Source organism: Myxocyprinus asiaticus, chromosome 41, assembly GCF_019703515.2.
Source record: "Myxocyprinus asiaticus isolate MX2 ecotype Aquarium Trade chromosome 41, UBuf_Myxa_2, whole genome shotgun sequence".
Lineage (NCBI taxonomy): Eukaryota > Metazoa > Chordata > Actinopteri > Cypriniformes > Catostomidae > Myxocyprinus > Myxocyprinus asiaticus.
The window spans coordinates 12,053,594-12,072,704 of NC_059384.1; the positions used below are offsets into that span (position 1 = coordinate 12,053,594).

Genomic DNA, 19,111 nt, shown 5'->3' on the forward strand with positions numbered 1-19,111 from the left:
AAAATGGGTAAGTCTCATTGGGACCTGTAAAAGCACAAAAAAATCAGAAGAAATAATTCAAACAACAAATGTACAATAAATGATTGATTCAAGGTTCCGTAACAAAATGTAGTTGGTTTAATTAAATAATCAAAAGTGGCACAAGAAAGGTAATCTAACAATGAGAAACAACACTTTTATGATGACACTATCTAGTACATAGTTTGCCTTTGCAAAATGCCTACAGTAGTTTCATAAGGTCTCAGAAAAAGGCACCTTTTCACCGCCTTGATTAATATCGATTGCCTTCCGATACCTTCTTCTCATATTCTTTGACAATTTGTCAGATTTACACAGTACCACTGCGGGGATGTCACAAAATGACAGTATCTCAAACGTCATTTAAAAATTTTTATAAACTTGAAATGATTGGCATTTGTACTTTCTAGAGCCTTAGAAGACAAATATATTAAATATTACAAATCCTTCACAAAACATTTGTCATTTGTCATGTATACACACGGAACACTGCATTGTTATACATGTATACATATGGAATACAATAGGAAAATATATACAATGGGACATGCACGAATAAACAGCACTTCCGTTCTTGTCAAACCTCTCCATACGGACACAGGAAGTGATCTCTTTTGTCAAAAATATAAAATCATTGACCCTGATCATGATTACCCATAAAAAAGGAGACGCTAACAGTTGCCTTCTACTGTGATTAAATATACATCCCGTAAAACGCTCACAGACTGAGACCATTATATTGCTACCATGCTTTCAGACAGAGTTTACAAGTAATGTAAAGTTTTGCTAGTTTACTTCAAGCAAATACATGTAAGCTTTCTCATAACAATGAAATTATCGCATAAATCTCTGAAGATTAAAGTGCACAAAATGGCTCTATTCTATTGGCAAGTGCTCTTATGGTCCACAAGGATATACCTTCTATTCTTTTTTGTGTCATTTTCATTCTCTTTATCTTCCACCTTCTTTCAGGGAGTTGATGCGGGCACATATTTTCAGAGCGGGTCCAAGTTTCACATTCATGGCGCTCATCAAATGGTCTTCAGTCAAGAGAAGCAAGGCCTGCCCGTCAATCTCTTGGGCTCTGAAGGATTCTGCAATGTCTTGACACCCTGAAATAATTAAAGTGGGCTTAAAACAATGGGGGGAAAATGTTCAATCACCAGTATTTAAAGGGATAGTTCACCTAAAAATGTAAAATTTTTTCATCATTTACTCAGCATAAAAGTAATCCATATGACTCCAGTGGTTAATTCCATATCTTCAGAGGCGATATGATAGGTGTGGGTGAGAAACAGATCAATATTTAAGTCCTTTTTTACTATTAATCTCCACTTTCACTTTCACATTCTTATTCTTATGTTTTTGGTATTAGCATTCTTTGTGCATATCGCCCCCTACTGGGCAGGGAGGAGAATTTATAGTTTTAAAAGGACTTAAACATTTATCTGTTTCTCACCCACACTTAAAGCCAAAGTATACTTCGCGAGTCCGTGTTGCTGATCGCCTGTGCACGCCACCCAGATTGTCTTGACCAGGGACAGGGTCCTCTTCTGTGTGTCGTCTGTGCATGCGCTGCACACTGACTGAACTAAAAGAGAGTGTCACAAAGCAGTTGAAGTGTGCATGCGTCAAATGAGTTCCTATTCGTTCACGGTCAGAAAAGTATACTCAGAAAGGCAACACGGTCGGCCGGGCGTGATCCGATCTGGAACGCACAAAAACTAAGTACACCAGCGCCTTTATAATATAGCTTCTGAAGATATAGCTTTAACTACTGGAGTCGTATTGATTACTTTTATGCTGCCTTTATGTGCTTTTTGGACCATCAAATTTCTTGCCATCATTCACTTGCAGTTTATGGACCTACAGAGCTGAAATATTCTTCTATAATCTTTGTTTGTGTTCATCAGAAAAAAGAAAGTCATAAACATCTGGGATGGCATGAGGGTGAGTAAATGAGTGAATTGTCATTTTTGGGTATCCCTTTAACATTTTATGTGTATAGAATAATGTACAGTCATCTGGTGATTATCGTAAAATAAACCCTGACAGAACGATCAGGAAGTGGAGGGATCTTTTATTTTGTAATAATCACTGGCTGACTGCACATTATCTCGCTTATTAAGTGGATACTTACCAAATAAATAACAAAATGGACATGAAATATTCTGTAAATTTTTACCTGGTAAGTTGGATATAAAGCTTGACACTTGATCCACAGACCACTGAGCTGGTTTGAGGCAGGGGGAGACATCAATGGGGGACATAGGGTCTACAGGTGAGGTGGGAGCACTTCTCGTCTCTTCCACCGGTTGCCTGGTTCTCGTATCCCGCACACGCTCTTGTTCCGTGTGCCTGCGGAGCCTGGTCTTCATCGGAACGGCCGTCTCATCTTCACCTTCCTGTGGAGGCTGCTGAAGGATTCTCCACTGCTCCGTGGCCCCATGTCTTGCCTGGAAAATATAATTTTAAAAGCAACCTTCATGATAAATATAGATAATAAACATATACACTGTTTTCCACTGGGATTGTGATCATTTACTCACCCTCAAGTTGTTCCAAAGCCATATGACTCTCTCCTGTGGAACACAAAAGGAGATGTTAGGCGGAATGACAGCCTCAATCACCTTTCACTTTCATTGCAAGGAAAAAGCAGCAATGAAAGTGAAAGGTAACTAACATTCTGCCAAATATCTCCGTTTGTGTTCCACTGAAGAAAGTCATACAGTGAGTAAATGATGACAGAATGTTTATTTTGGGGTGAACTATCCCTTTAAGTGAAATGTGTTACATTTCAGGCTTAACAGTTAGTCACAGCCCAAAACAAAGATGAACTCACAGAGTATAAGACAAACTGTGCCAAGTCTTAGATTCCAAAAGACTGAACAAACTAATAAGGCTTCATATAGCTAATAAGTGCTGCAAAGGCCATTCTCGGACAAACCTGCTGGAAGTTTTCCTCGCTGATGTCCTCAGCGCCATTAAACTCAGATCGATGGCCACCTTCGCTTACACAACGCCTGAGTGCACGGAAACGTTTGGTGTAACTGAACCTGCACAGAGATTGAGAGAAGTTAAAAAGACAAAAGGTTGTCCGTCTTTAATGTCAACCCAACACACTGACCAAAATCATGGTGCAACTTGTAAGGCAACATAAAACATTGATGTGTGTCAAGGGTTGCTGTTTATCCCAAACCAAGACCACATCCTGTCACATTTGTGAGTGCGTGCGTGTGTGTGTGCGTGTGTGAGAGAGAGAGTGTCTAATTTAATAATGACACTTCACATGTATGACTTGCTGTTCAAACATACTCAGACTACCAGTCAAAAGACTGCACACACTTTCTTGAATTTGTTTTTCATGATTTTAAATCTAAATGCTTAGGGATAGATGCTTGAAATTAGTTTAGTAGATAAATCTAAGTTGTGCCTACATATGAATTTTCTTACAAAATAAAAATATTAATGTATTATGCAATTTTTTCAATGGATGAATTGGACATGATAGTGACGGGAAAGCAGCCAAAAAGTGGCCAGCATATGTGAGAACTCATTCAAGATAATCTAAAAAGCATCCCAGGTGGCACCACAGGAAATTGGTTGAGAGAATGCCCAGAGTGTGCAGAACTATAATCTAGGCAAAGGGTGGCTACTTTAAAGAAACTATTTTATTATACTATTGTACTATTAACTAGATAGTTTGGATTTGTTTCTTGGTCACTGCATAACTGATAAAATGGTAAAAATATAGAATGAGTAGGTTTGTCCAAACTTTTGACTAATTTTGAGGTACATGTTTATATGTATTCAAAGTGCTGGGTAGATTACTTCAGAATTGCAATCTGGTACTGATTGCAAATTACATGACTAAATTGCAATCCGTAATGTAATTTCTTTGATTCTTGGATTACTTTTGACTTAACTCTTGTTTATTTGATGTCACATGCATTTGAGTAGGATAATCTATACTATTTTGACAATGTTGCTTAAATGCATTTAAGAAAACGTACTTAAAGGAATATTCCGGGTTCAATACAAATTAAGCTCAATCGACAGCATTTGTGGCATAATGTTGATTACCACAATAAATAATTTTGACTTGTCCCTCCTTTTCTTTAAAAAAGCAATAAAATCGAGCTTACAGTGAAGCACTTACAATGGAAGTGAACGGGGCCAATTTTTGGAGGGTTTAAAGGCAGAAATGTGAAGCTTATAATTTTATAAAGCACTTACAATAATTCTTCTGTTAAGTCTCATGTATTAGTTAGCTAATTAGCAGTAAATTTGTGTAAATCAACATTACATTGTCATGGCAACAAAGTTGTAAAATTGGCTATAACTTTAAACAGAAATGGTTAGTTAGCAAATTTTATCACACTAAAATCATATTAACATGCATACTGTTTATGTCTTGTGGCTATACTTTTGAAACAGTGAGTTTTTCAACGTTTACGGATTGGTTTCATTCACTTCCATTGTAAGTGCCTCACTGTAACCCAGATTTGTGCTTTTTTTAAAGAAAAGGAGAGACGAATCAAAATACATTTTTGTGGTAATTAATATTATGCCACAAATGCTGTCGATTGATCTTAACTTGTGTTGAACCCAGAATATTCCTTTAATGAGTCAAATGAGTATTGTTGTGATTTTTTGCATTTTATTTTTGGCAAAGATGACAGAAAAAGATGGTGTGAATTATTCAAATTTAGAAAATGATTTTTTATAAAAAACATTTTTTACTTTTGTTTAAATGTTCTTTTTTTTTGTCCAGACTTCCAGAATCAATAATTAGTGAATGTCACTGGATATGATGTAGACATATTTCACAACTATTCATCAGGAGTGTTTAGTAAATTGCTTAATTACTCGTCATGAGAAGGCATGTTTAGAATAAAAAATTGTAAAGATAAAATATCTTATGAACAATTTACTGCATTTGCTTTAATACTGTATGTTGTCATGTAATCCATAAAAAGTAACTAATCTAATTACGAGACTATTAAAATGTAATTTAATCTAATTCCAAGTACTTGTTTTTGTAATCTGGTTACATGATTCAGATTACATGTAATCCGTTACTACCCAGCACTGTGTATACATGTTAGTTTGCTAAATTGGTGATGTAAATACCCTTGTCCACATCATATACAAGCATTTATTTGATTCAGTACAGCACTGAGGCTGTCGTTATTCTTGAAAAGAGCTTTAGACACATGCAGGAAATCATGCTCGGGGCCCTTCCAGTTGTGGTTTCTTACATCACCAAGCAAAAGAGACATAAGCAGATGGTTGTGGTACAGCCTCTGAGCCCAGTGAATTATGACTGAGACACAATCCTAAATAACTTACATACCTTAAAGTGATAGTTCACCCAAAAATGAAAATTCTGTAATCATTTACTCACCCTCATGCTGTTCCAAACCCGTATGACTGACTTTCTTTCTTTCATGGAAGACAAAAGGAGATATTAGGCAGAATGTTAGCCTCAGTCACCATTAACTTATATTGCATCTTTTTTCCATACAGTGAAAGTGAATGGTGACTGAGTCTAACAACTCCATTCATGTTCCATGGAGGAAAGAAAGTCATACGGGTTTGGAACAACATGAGATGAGTAAATAATGACAGAATCATTGAACTATGCCTTACGTACCATTTCCCATTCATTTAAATTGAATACTAATGGTACAAATTTTGCTATTATTGTATGTTATACAGGGATAATGTACCTCTTGGCACAGGATTTGGAGCAGAAGCGTTTGGAGCGTGCAAATGTTTGGGTGGTGCCTTTCCTCTTGCAAAACTGGCACTGCAGAACAAGCTTGTGGCCCACTCCAACACCATCTACAGCAAGAAATAAGAAGTAATACAGGTTTCATAAAATAAATAAATTCTCACAAATAAATAAATAAATAAACACCCCTCATACACCTTAGAGGTCACGGACAGGTGTGTAGGACACAGTAAATACAAGGGAATATATTTTTTTTAAGTATAGAAAAACACCTTCTTTAGGCATTTTAAAGGAATAGCTCGACTTAAAACTGACAATTCTGTCACAATTTATTCACTCTCATGTTGTTCCAAACCTGTACAACTTTCTTGTTAATGCTGAACACAAAAGGAAACATCTGAATGAATATTCTAATGATCTAATGAATGTAACTCCTGGACCAGGACACATGGTGCTGCCTTTGAAGGCTTTGCCAAGTTTGAAGCCTTAAGCACCTGTCTTTTTATTGACTATATTGATTACAAGATACTACTGTAAACAAGACGCCATATTAGTGTAAATGTATTCTACTTACTGTTTGTGACCTCATCATCTGAGTCTGTGGACTCTGGAGGTTCTGAGCTGGAAGGGATGAGTTCTGATTCTTTCACCCCATTTAGCCCAGACTCCGTTATAGGACGCACTATCAGAGAGGACCTGCTCACCTGTGGGATTTGCAAGGGAGCACAAAAATATGTCACAAATATATCACAATCTACACAACTTGACTCAGACTTTATTGTTATGCAATTTCACTACTAATACAAATCTGTAAATTATGCAATGATTGTTATAAAAGCTATTTTGTTTACCGGGAATGGCTCCAGTCCTTCCTGTATGATAAATCCTTCCACCAGGTGTGTTAAGACCAAAGGTTTGGCTGCTCCTGATGGCTGCTGGACATCTGTGGGCTTTGTTTGGCTGAACGTGGGAGGCTGAACAAGTGGCCTCTCCAGCACGGGGTGAAACTTTGGGGGAGAGCAGCTGTCCACAGGGGACATGTCTAAAGGTTGAGTTATGGAGGACTGGATGGGTGACATGTCAGAGGAGAGGCTGGAGATTGCTAGAAAGATAAAGAAAATTGTGATATATCCAACAGAGTCTGTGAAGTTCTGCAATAATCTCTGCAAACTGTTATTTTCTGTTATTAAACTGATAGTACAGTCCCAGTTCTAGATTTTGTTGAACTTAACTTAAAATAAAATTCTGTCATATTTTACTCACCGTTGTGTTATTCCAAACTTTTCTTCAGCAGAACAAAAAAATGAAGTTGTTAGGCAGAATGTTAGACTCAGTCCCCTTTCATTGTACTGAAAAAAAATGCAATAAAAGTGAAGGGTGACGGAGGATAACGTTCTGCCTAATAACTCCTCCTGTGGTCCATTAAAAAATGGAACGACACGATGGTAAATAAATTATGACAGAATTTCTGGGTGAACTATTCCTTTAACTTTCAATCAAAAGTACCTGAGTGATTGTCCGACTGTGTGGATGTTTCCTCACATTGGTCGTCTTTCTCAGCTTGCCATGGTGCGACTGAGGGCAAGTGCGTCTCATTCTTCTGTGACATCTTCATCTGGCTGTCAGTCCTCAAATCCTCTGTGCAGACTATCATCTTATTAAAGACCTGAAATGCACAGATTGTTAACCTTACTGTAAATAATTTATTTTAAAGCCTACCTCAGTGTAATTTGTCAGTCAACACTAAAAGCAAAAAAGCTGGCTGACATGACACAATCACAGCAAATTAGAAAATATTTTATGTCTAAAATACAATTATGTGGATTTTGGAACGATAAATTCTCAATTTGGATGGGGCAACCTAGCACAATGCCATTTGGAAATGAAAATGTCCTGTTGCTTGTCATGGTCACGGCTGGTTAGTACATAAACTCAGATTTAAAGGAATATTCAGAGTTCAATACAAATTCAGCATTTGTGGCATAACGTTGATTCACACAAAAATTAATTTTCGACTGGGTTCCAGTATGGCACTTACAATGGAAGTGAATGGGGCCAATTCTGAAATGTTAAAATACTCACTGTTTCAAAAGTATAGCCATAAGACAAAAGCAATATACATGTTAACATGATTTTAGTGTGATAAAATCACTTACTAAACTTTTCTGTTTAAAGTTAAATCCAATTTTACAACTTTGTTGCTATGATGATGTAACTAAAACGACTATAACAACAACGATTTAAACAACTTTACATCTCAAATAATACACAAGTTTTAACAGAAGAATTAATACTAAGTGCTTTCATAAAATTATAAGCTTCACATTTCGGCCTTTAAACCCTCCAAAAATTGGCCCCATTCACTTCCATTGTAAGTGCCTCACTTTAACCTCAATTTTTTTTTTTTTTTTAAGTAAACAAGGGACGAGTCAAACTTTTATGCTACAAATGCTGTCCATTGAGCCTGACTTGTATTAAAGCTGGAATATTCCTTTAACATTGAAGAGATGGTTGGGACATGGCGGGTTCAGTGGCAATATTTGAGCAGTCATGCGTTTAATAACTCACCGTGGACTTCTCTGAAGCTTCGCTTGACTGGTGTTCTGCGTTAGCAGTCTGGGATATTTGGTTTTGTCCTGCACTCTTCCTTTGGGGTGCTGGACATTTGAGATCTTGAGGAGTCTGCTCTGGTCCATCTCCCTTGTTATGCTCTTCCTTTCTGTCTTTCAGCTCTTTTGATGTCTCAGCTGTTTGTGTGGGAATCTGTGAGGTCACAGGCAACTGTGGCGGTGCAAGCATGCTGCTGGTGGACACTAGGGGCAGCAATGGAGATGGAGGGGATGCCCTATGTGGAGATGCCAGTGGAGGGGTGGTGACCATAGGTGTGGCTGCTGTAGTTTGCCTGGAGGGTGAAAGCTGCACCAGCTGTGGGCATTGGTTTGGAGTCCGTAGTGGCTGGGCGGGGCACTCCGGTTTAGCAAGCACCGGCGAGACAAGAGGCTTTGACTGGATGAGATCGTGGGCTGGGGACACAGTGGCTGTCTTTGATTGGTCGTTGGTGCACTGGGCAGATGCAGAGGACAGAGCGATTCTCAGCAGCTGTTTTGTAGCCAGTAAGGACCCACCGGGCGTGGAAGACCTTAAGGGCAGTGTCAGTGTTGGGGGTGTGAGGTGAGATCTCCCAGGGGATGGAACCGTGATGGGCACAGAAGAGTTGGCTGACAAATTTTGGGATGGCTGGGTGGATGGGCAGCGCTTCAACTCTGGAAGAGGCTTCTTTGGTGTGGCGGGGGGAGAGTTGGGGGGTGTATGCCTCTGATTGAAGGGGTGCTGGGGGATGCTGATCTGGCTATGAGGCCTCTTCAAGCTGCTGCTGTTTAGTTTCTGTTTGGCTAAGGCATGGGCATGTGCAGGTGCATACAGGGCTGGAAACAAAAGGATAAGCAAGTATATAAAGTAAACAAATTCACAAGACTAGCTTTTGTTAAAAGCGAAGAATCCTCAATGTTTTTTTAAGTAATTCTCTCTGAAACTTTCTTTACAGATAAATATTTGAATGATAGGATTGATTAAATTGGTAAACAAAAAAACAGGCATTTGTCTAATCAAGATCAGAGTCAGAGTTTTTTTTTTTTTTTTATAATATTGAAAAGGGGGTCCACTCATGTTAAGGTATAAAACTCTGCTAAAACTCAGCATTTTTTTTGATAAGGCAGCTGACCTTAAGGGAAATGTTTCTAACTCTTTCATGACATTTTCATGTCTACAAGATATAAAATTGAAAATAAAAGCAATATTTATAATATGTGGGCCCAAATGTGTTAGAAAATATGTATTTTTTTCTGAGGTATTTTTATGTTCTTATGGTTAAATAACAGATAAATATGTGAGGCATTTTGGTCACTTCCGGTGGCATTTTTCACTGAGCCCTGAATTCAGTTTCTAAATGTGACTGAAACATCTGCAGAATGTATTTCTCTTGGAGAACGAAATATGTATGTGGGTCAAACTTACATGGTGGTGGAACAGTAAGATGGCGAACAGGTGCTGCTTTCGTTGGAGAAGTTGAACCTTCAGTTTTAGTGGATCCTTCCTTCCCTGGAACGTTCACTGGCTGGCTAGGCCTCAGATGGAAAGTTTGTAATCTTGGGCATGAGAGCGGAGGGGGTTGGCTTGAGGTTGTGTGCTTTAGTGGTAGGTTTGGAGGGATGGTGAGGGTGCCAGGTGGAGGTGGGCGGAGAGTCAGACTCTGGAGCTGGAAAAGAGAGAGATATTGATGTCATAAATTTGAACAACACACCACATACACTACCCGTCAAAGGTATGGACATACCGGAGTGAATTTATGGTTCTCATGATCTTAAAAACCGTTTAATCTAAAGGGTTATGCTTAAAAGTAGTTTTATAGACCTACATAAATTGTGCATTTCTATAAACTTTTTATAAATTAAAAAGTAGCTAGTACTTTAATATATTTATTTTATGCTATTACTTCAGGAGTTCAGGTTTTCAGAACAGTTTTCTCATGTTGTTTAATCTTACATAGTAAACTTATTAATCTTTAATATATTGATACAGTACATGTTTAAATAAATGTAAGTAGTTTACACATTTTTCAAAATATTTGAATATTTGGTTAAAATTTGGTCTGTTACAGCTTAATACATGTTTTTTTCATTTTGCACATTATCGACATTATCGTTATTTTTGTCTACTAAAGTTATCCTCGTGCAACCCCGCGTACACATGCGTGGACGTTGTATTCTGCCTTCACTATACGTTAAGCATTATTTAAATTAATTTAAACTGACAGATCTCAGTTTAGGAGACTCTGTGCTGTCAGTAAAGGGTTAAACTTTTGATGTACAGAGTTATGTGACCAAACAACATGGCACCGACAACAGCAAAGTTTGGGTGCTTCTCAATCGGAAGGCTGCAGCCTCGTTAGGCTGGATATCTCGGCTGCCACGTCATCAAGCACCGTCAAAGGCTGTCGTGAATTGTGAAGAAACTTGGACCCCCAAACCTCATTTCGCAGCCTTTGTTTGCCATATTTTGGAGGATGCATAAGGTGTATCCTTCTTGGCCTTCAACCACCCACAATAATTTGCACATGTACCAAAATATTTTTAAAAAAGGTGGAAAACAGAGTCACGTGACCGGAGGTGGAAATCTTTCTGACGCAGCCATAAGCACTTACTTTTTTTCCTCTCTCTTCAAGTTTTCATTTGCATTTGCAGCAATGAAAATATGCAGAAAAATAAAAAATGCAAGTAGTTTAGTCATTACAACAAATTAGAAAATACAAAGCACAAAAAATAAATAAATACAATTAATAAAAGGCCAATTACATGAATTTGAAAAGCTTTAAAAATTTATATAGTTTTTACAAGTCTAGGGTTCCATTTTTTCATATTTGAAAGGGTTTATATATAAATTCTAAGATCAGTGTTGCAAATATAAATGTTGTAATATATAAAGCCTTTTTCTGAGTGACTCTATCTTTGTGAATAAAACATTTTGCTAAAATAATTAAGGGATTAAGGACATATTTCTTGTTATCTGAAGTATATGGGTTTTCTAAACAAAGTAAAATATCACATGGTTCTAAGCTTATGGTTCGCCATGCACACATACTAGACTGTCTCATTCTAGCGCTGAATGCTGAGGAGGATTCTAGCCTACAGCCTCAGAAGGACTGGTCTAGGAAGGACACTGCCTTCTGTTTGAGAAGCACACATCGTCTTTGTGAAACACCAACAAAACTACTTCTGGTAAGAAACGTAATTAGTTTTTACATTGAAACCTGTTTGAGTAAAAAGATTAGAGTCTCTAGATTCATCCGTTATGCCATTTTAAACGTTTGAGTGATTTATCATGAAATGAATGCTGTTGAACACAATGTACATTAATGTATACTTTAGTGCATTTTTTCTTTACAAATCCTATATTTACTGTGCATTATCATATTGAGAATCAAAGGGTTCATCCAAAAGATGAAAATGTTTCTTTCAGAGGCTTTATATGGAGAAAATAAGGTGTATTTTGAACTGTTCTGAGACCAGTGCAGACAGACAGCACACTGGAGGTTAAGTCATTCACTAAATAGGGAGCTTCTTATAGCCTTCTATGTAGCTAAGTGCATTCACTCCTAAAATCCGACCAAAAGTTCAGTTTCAGGCTACAGATGATGTTTGAACCACTCAACATGTTTGACAGACATGGTACAATGGTAATCAGTACATAGATTCAGAATTTATAATGTATCATTTTATTTTAACATGGTTGGCAGTGATTGGATGATGCTGGCCATTTCTTTGAATCTGAACAAATTATGCTAATTCCTGATGTCTGCCATGTTTCAAAAACATGAATAACCAACACTCCTGGAAACATAATAAACAATTTGAAAGTTGATTGATTTTCCATAGCTTGGTATTATTTATAATTTCACTACATAGTCCCGCTGTCCACAAATGTTGCCATACATTTTTAGGAAAACTATTTGCTCTAGATTTGTTTTTCTTTTTGCAAGTTTATTATGTACTACTAGTTACAAATCAAAAAGGGAAATGGAAAATGCTCACAGCAGTCATGCTCGTGACTTAGAAGGATATATGCCATTTTAATGAGTAAAATTTACTAAAATTTATGAATATGACACGACAAAATACTGACTAAATTTAAAGGACATTATCGACAAAATACTTAGACTAAAATTATACAAGGTGTAAACATTAACACTGGTGGAAAGTGAAGGACAAGCAGCCAATAAGTGAAGCCTACAGGCTGCAAAGCTATAATCTAGGCAAAGGGTGCTTACTTTAAAGAAGCTAAAATATACATTTTGATTTATTTTTTTTTAACATTGTTTGGTCACTATACATTTCTAATGCTGCCATTTGTGTTATTTTATAGTTTTGATGACTTGTTATTCTAAAATGTGAAAAAAATCGTAATAATAAAGAATGATTAGGCATGTACAAACTTTTGTACAGAAGCCATATAATCACAGATTCAAAAGTCCATTTGAAATGAAAAGTTTAATCTTGTTTTACAGATTTTGCTTTTAAATTTGCACATATTTAGTTCGGATGTATAGAATCCACTATCACAAAACCAAACATACTCAAGCTCACCTGCAAGGAGGGAAATCGAGGTGAAGTAGAGGAAGGGGAGGAGGAGGAAGAGGAGGAGGAGGAAGAAGAGAGGGCAGGTACATCAGGCCGCACAGCAGATGTTAAAATCAACTGCCAGATGGCAAGCGTAGAGATAGAGAGAAATGAAAGAGAGAGGGTAAAAAGATTAAGAAAAAGTCCCACTGGTGCAAAATAGACGGCTGTTATTTCCTGCGTGTTATGCTTCTTCTGTGTAGGTGTGATGGTGAACATCACAGCACAGTTTACAGCTTTTGATGTGGTAGAGTTAATTCTGTCCTCATCAGAGAAATGCAAACATGCACTGAGTGCAGACCTCTAGACACTAACCCTCCATGTTTTTAACAAATATGCCAGCTGGCTACACTAGGCCTGTAGGCACAAGTTCTGTGACTAGGGTGGAAGCCCCCCCTTCACAATGCAGCAGTTAGAGATGGATCACTAGTTACAATATTAAGTGCTGTGAGTAAACAATGGACTGGGTCAAAGGACAGAAGTTTAGATCTCAATTCAGTTAGACCTGAAAAACCAAGAAAGTTTCCATGAAGATCTGAGTGCACAGGGGGACAAGTTTGTAGCATGCAAAATAATCTAAACAATGGTGAGAAGTTTCAAAATGCTGCAGAACAGGACATGGTGCAGAGAGGTGAGGGCTGGCTTACCATCTGGGCCCTCAGGAGCATCTGGGCCTGGCTCGAACTCGGGCTCTTCCCCAGAAGCAGGGCTTGAGGGGAGATCTTGCGGGGGGCCGCAGCAGTGCTTGGATTCTGACTTCCTCTGACAAGGGATGTTGATCTGGGAGTGTTGGGGAGAGAAATCTGCAAGAAATTGCAGTCAGGAGAGAAAAGAAAAATCGATAAGTCAGTGGAGGACATAAAAGTAGAAATAAAGTTTATATGAGACAATAAATGTCATGACGACAACAATACAACAAGCAATATTGACATCCTATGTCGGCGCACACGCATACGCACGTGCGCGCGCACACACACACACCGTTTTTGGGGTCTGCTGTGAAGATGAAGCCTGACTGACTCTTTCACTTGGTGAGAAGGATGGAGCCAGTCGGTCCCCAGAGAGATTGATCTGGAGAAAGTGATGGAAACATTTTATGATGACAGAAGGCATTGTTAAATTTATTGAAGAAAAAGTGAAAGATGAAATAGACAGACAATATGATTTTACAGTGGCCCCAAAAAGTATGTGGAAATGTATTTGCATTATATAACAAATTATCAAACCAAGTGGCATTTATCTAAAAAATATCAAATATATATACTGTTTATCGTAAACACACAAGCAAAACATTTCATAACAGTTTGTTAGATTTTAACCTCCTGAGACCACATGCATGGACATTGCGTTTTGGCTTCGCTATAGGCTATGCATAATTGAATTTCATTTAAATCGACTGATCTCAGTTCAGGAAACTCTAGGCTGTCATTAAAGTGTTAAATTTTTGATGCACCAAGTCATGTGACAAAACAACATGGCGCTGATTTCAGCTGAGTTGGTCTTTGGTAGAAATGGCAACAAAACTTAACCTCATTAAGTTTTAACATTAAAACCTTTTTTGGGTCAAAACAGTAGAGTCTCTAGTTTCATCTGATATTCCATTTTAAAAATGTCATCGATTTATCATGAAACGGCATGTTGCTTAACACAACGACCACGTATGTGGACTATAAGCTCATTTTCCTTAAAATATCATATATTCACAGTGCATAATCACATTGAAAATCAATGGATGCATCCAAAAGCTGGAAAATGCTGCTTTCAGAGGCTTTATATGGAGTTAAAATTAAAGTAAGGTGCATTTCAAACTGTTCTGAGACCAGTACAGACAGACAGCACACTGGAGGTTAAGTCATTCCCTAATTAGGGAGAAAGGGAGCATCTTTTGGCTTTCCAATGCAGCCAAGTACATTCACTCCTTACATCCTGTCAAAAGTTCAGTTTCAGGCTGCAGATTACGTTTGGACCACTCAACATGTTTGGCAGACATGGGACAATGATAATCAGTACATAGATTCAGAATTTTCCATGCAAAATTTAATTTTAACATGGTTGGCAGTGACTGGATGACGCTGGCCATTACATCTCAAAACATGAATAACCAACATTACTGGAAACATAATAAACAATATGATTTAAAAATATTTTCAAAATGTCACAACTTAATCCCACTATCCACATATGTGGACATCATTTTTTAGGAAAATGATCTGGTCAAAAAAAAAAAAAAAAAAAAAAAAAACAAAAAAAAATTATATATATATATTATATATATTTTTGCATGTTTCTTAGGGACTTCTAGTTACAAATCAAAAAGGGGAATGGAAAATGCACACAACAGTCATGCTCGGGTCTCAGAAGGTTAAATTATAAACCATTAGATATATTATTCATAACTGAACATGTCCATAGTTAATATGATAAACAACACCTGTGATTACGCTGTGTGGAACCAGTGTGAACTTTAGGGGAAATTACATTATACACTAAAAATCACCGTTCCACAAGTTAAAAAGTTAAGTCATTTATGAGAAAAGCTCTAGCTCTTTGCAGATGCCACGTGGTTTGATATTATGTTATCTAATGCAAATTCACACTTTTTTAAGTGTGGCTTAAGTGTCCAAAATATTTCAAATATTTTTGGAACCTCTGGATTTGAGGGCTGCTTCTGTGAGTGTGTGCAAATGAGATACAGTCAAGAAGAGAGCGTGGTTTGTGTAAAGAAAATCACCTGAACCACTTTTCTGTCGGTAGGGGTGGGTTGATTATGGAAGGTGGTAACAGTAGTGAGTGCCGGGGGGGTTTTGGGGGTGCCATTGGCCTGATGGGATGGGTTCACCGCTGTGGTGGTGGCCGTGGTGTTGACTGCGCTCTTTGCAGGTTCTGCTTTAGTTTGGGGCTCCTTGTCCATTGTTCCACAGAATCTGGACACAAGAAGCTAAAAGCAAAGTAATTTGTAAATATAATTACTAAAATTCTTGGGTGCTTTTTTAAAGTTAAAGAATTACTAAAAAAGTCAATTCTCCATTTGTAACATTCTTTTCCCAGTGACTGTAACAACCTTGAGATTTAAGAGAAGTGCGTAGATCTCAAACACAGACAGATCATTTGTCTTTATAGGGACTCTAGTTGTAAATGCAAATTTCAACAGTTTCCTCTTATTTGCCTACAGGGCCTGGCTTCTGGCCCTATGTAAAATAAGACTCCAGTCAACCAAACATGAACACAAACACTTTTTGCAGAATGCACACTAAATGACTAATGTGGAAACTGACATTCTTGAATTCCAGCAATCAATGACAGGAAAGAGGGAAGGCAGAAAATAATCAAATATAATTGCATTTTAATAAGTATATTTGGATGCACAGGCCTAAATAATTCATAAAAATGTTCACACATCTACATAAATAATAACTCTGTACCTAGAAAGAAAGAAAGAAAGATTGTATAATTAAAGCCTAATCTATGGCAATATAAAAAAAAAAAAAAAGACACTTTTAAAGAAAGTTACAACATATCAGAATGGATTAGGTAAATAAGTGTGTTATTTAGGCTTTTAAACAGGGTTGTATATTAAAGGAATATTTCGGGTTCAATACAAGTTAAGCTCAAATCAACAGCATTCATAGCATGATATTGATTGCCACAAACATAAATGCTGATTTTTCCCTCCTTTTCTTTAAAAAAAGCAAAAATCTGTGTCACAGTGAGGCACTTACAATGAAAGTGAATGGGGCCAATCTGTAAACGTTAAAATACTCACAGTTTCAAAAGTATAGCCACAAGATGTAAACAATATGTGTTTTAACATGATTTTAGTGTGATAAAATCACTTACTAACCTTTTCTTTGTAAAGTTATAGCCAATTTTACAACTTTATTGCCATGAAAATGTAATGTCAACAATCCCCAAAACCCTAAAACGACTGTAAAAATTACGATTTAAACAACTTGACAGCTCAAATAATAGTTTTAACAGAAAAATAAATGTAAGTGCTTTTATAAAATTATAAGCTTCACATTCCTGCCTTTAAACCCTCCAAAAATTGGCTCCATTCACTTCCATTGTAAGTGCCTCACTGTAACCTCCATTTTTTTTTTAAGGAGGGGAGAGCCGAAATTATTTTTTGTGGTTATCAACTTTATGTCACAAATGCTGTCGATTGAGCTTAACTTGTATTGAACCTGGAATATTCCTTTAATAAAGTCTTCGTGGTCACACGCTAAAAATAATGATAAATTAATATGCTAAATTAACTACGGCATAGCACATATGCCTGTATTATATATGAGATGAGATTTAGCCAATTTCATGAGGATAAATGAATAAATAACACACCGATGAGTTTTATGACTGATGCTGTTTTTCTACTGTAAACCAACAATAAAGCAAAAGTGGCAATGAGGCAATAGCTATACACTTTGTATACATTTAAAAGGTCGCATTTGACTGTTCGTTGTGCCTTTTAGGCTACAATCAAAAACGGTCCATTGTTTCGGTTCAAACTGTATTTTAGATTTAACGGATAATAATATTCCAACCGTTTTCATTGCAATCAGCATGAAGAATGTGATCAGATTATGGATTTAGTTTCAGTGGGCATGTGAATATCAACTGTGTTCACCCAATTAAAAGTAAAACTATTGTAGATAACCTATTAAATCTACTAAAGTGTAACATATAAAGAAAAAGTTTTAGTCTGTTACTAAAACAGACACTATATAAATGAAAAAAGATTCAGACCAACTATATTAGACCGGCATTGCAGGTGAAAATATGGATTAAAAAAGCAGGTTATCTGCAGAAACTAATAACCTACGAAACTGTGAACAAAACAGTATGGAAACAGAAACATCGGATCGTCATTACAGCTCAAATTATCATCATCATCATCATCATTATTTTTTATAAGCCCTTTTGGTCCTCTCTAAAATCATCACTGTCAAGAAGACATAATAAAATACATTAATAATGTGAGAGTGCGCCATTCCTGCATCATGAAAATGAATTATGCGTTCCCCATTGTTTCATACGAAGTACATAAATAAAAATGAATGTGATAGCTATAGCTATCATGTATATAATCATCCCTACTGTCCGTGTAATAACTGTGCAACTGAACAACATAAATAGTCACATACCAGGAAGCGCGTGGGCCGCGGAGAATATGCACGCGGCACAGGTGCCAGAATACCACGCGTGTTTTCAATGTTTATGCACGAGCCGCAGCCACCGACGCCGCCTTCGAGTCTCGCGCGGCCGTCATTTATTAACAGACATGCCCCAAAAAACATCCCTGTATTTCTCATAACATTTCGACGGCCTAAACCGGAGCGGCTGAAATCACTTTTAAAAAACAAATGTCTACGTCCAACAAAAAACCCGCTGCACTCCAGTGGATCCCATTTCGATGCGACGGCATCTTGCAAAGCTGGAGCATTAACGTCTGATATTTTTTCCCTTGGGTCATTATTTTGATCTGTTCATAGGTTAAAAATGGGCGTGTGTTCGCGCAGTGACAGCTAGAGCCCCACTGTTCGTCCCCGAGGACCTGCACACTTCCTAGATTATGGCGCTGTGCGATGGATAAAAACAGATGTGTTTCATCAAGCAAAGGGGTAACTCACAAATGCCCACGGTGACAAATGACTGCAACTTGCTGCGCATCGAAATACCCAAAATGAAAGTCTAAGAGGAAAATGATGATGCTCTGTGCGCGAGCGTGCACTCTTCAGCGCTCCTCCCTGCAAACAGAGCCGCCGGTCTCAGACCTTTCCAAAACATCCACGCTTTAACGTTTGATTAATGACCACTGAAGGCAATCCTACCTGTCCGAAGTCAACAGGGGAGTTCTCCCATCACACACTGACCGTTTTCAGCGACTGCTACAATACCGTCATGTCCTAATGCGTCAAAGGTAAAAGCAGAGACCGATAGAAATTCATCAGGGCGGTGAATGTTACAGCACCGCTTACAGTGTAGGAGGACCTTACACGTTTGATGTATATGCTTCTGTCATTAGAAAATCTGTGAGGAAATTAATGTACACACTTTACAACAGGCATAAAATACTTACAAACATTTGCGTACATATCCTATTTATTTCTGTGTGCATGCATGTCCAAGCTTTTTTACCTTTCAAATATGGCTACATTAATCGGAATTCTTGAACTTTTTGTTTTTG

General features: G+C 37.4%; 1 protein-coding gene across 5 annotated transcripts; it reads right to left on the minus strand.

Moving 5' to 3' along the window:
* Positions 1-94: 94 nt before the first annotated feature.
* LOC127431610 (polyhomeotic-like protein 3) lies at positions 95-18,890 on the minus strand. Of its 5 annotated transcripts, none has more exons than XM_051682115.1 (15): positions 18,756-18,890; positions 15,659-15,865; positions 13,909-13,998; positions 13,575-13,730; positions 12,895-13,005; positions 9,770-10,010; positions 8,324-9,180; positions 7,262-7,421; positions 6,607-6,857; positions 6,330-6,459; positions 5,751-5,865; positions 2,966-3,074; positions 2,568-2,600; positions 2,204-2,474; positions 95-1,130 (listed from the first exon to the last, which is right to left on the minus strand). In XM_051682115.1, exons 2-15 carry the CDS (start codon positions 15,836-15,838, stop codon positions 970-972), a joined length of 2,865 nt encoding a protein of 954 aa, XP_051538075.1. In that variant the 5' UTR covers positions 15,839-15,865; positions 18,756-18,890; the 3' UTR covers positions 95-969. The 5 variants fall into 5 exon arrangements, with proteins under 5 accessions (XP_051538075.1, XP_051538076.1, XP_051538072.1 ...); XM_051682116.1 differs by lacking the exon at positions 18,756-18,890 and adding an exon at positions 18,555-18,725; XM_051682112.1 differs by lacking the exon at positions 18,756-18,890 and adding an exon at positions 18,069-18,514.
* Positions 18,891-19,111: the final 221 nt, after the last annotated feature.

Coding starts and splice junctions, on each gene's coding strand:
- LOC127431610 (XM_051682112.1), bottom strand. CDS start 18,236: ATGAGAAATACAGGGATGTTTTTTGGGGCATGTCTGTTAATAAATGAC. Junction 13,731..13,908: donor CACAGCAGACCCCAAAAACG/GTGTGTGTGTGT, acceptor AATTTCTTGCAG/ATTTCTCTCCCCAACACTCC. Junction 2,601..2,965: donor GCGAGGAAAACTTCCAGCAG/GTTTGTCCGAGA, acceptor TGTGTTCCACAG/GAGAGAGTCATATGGCTTTG.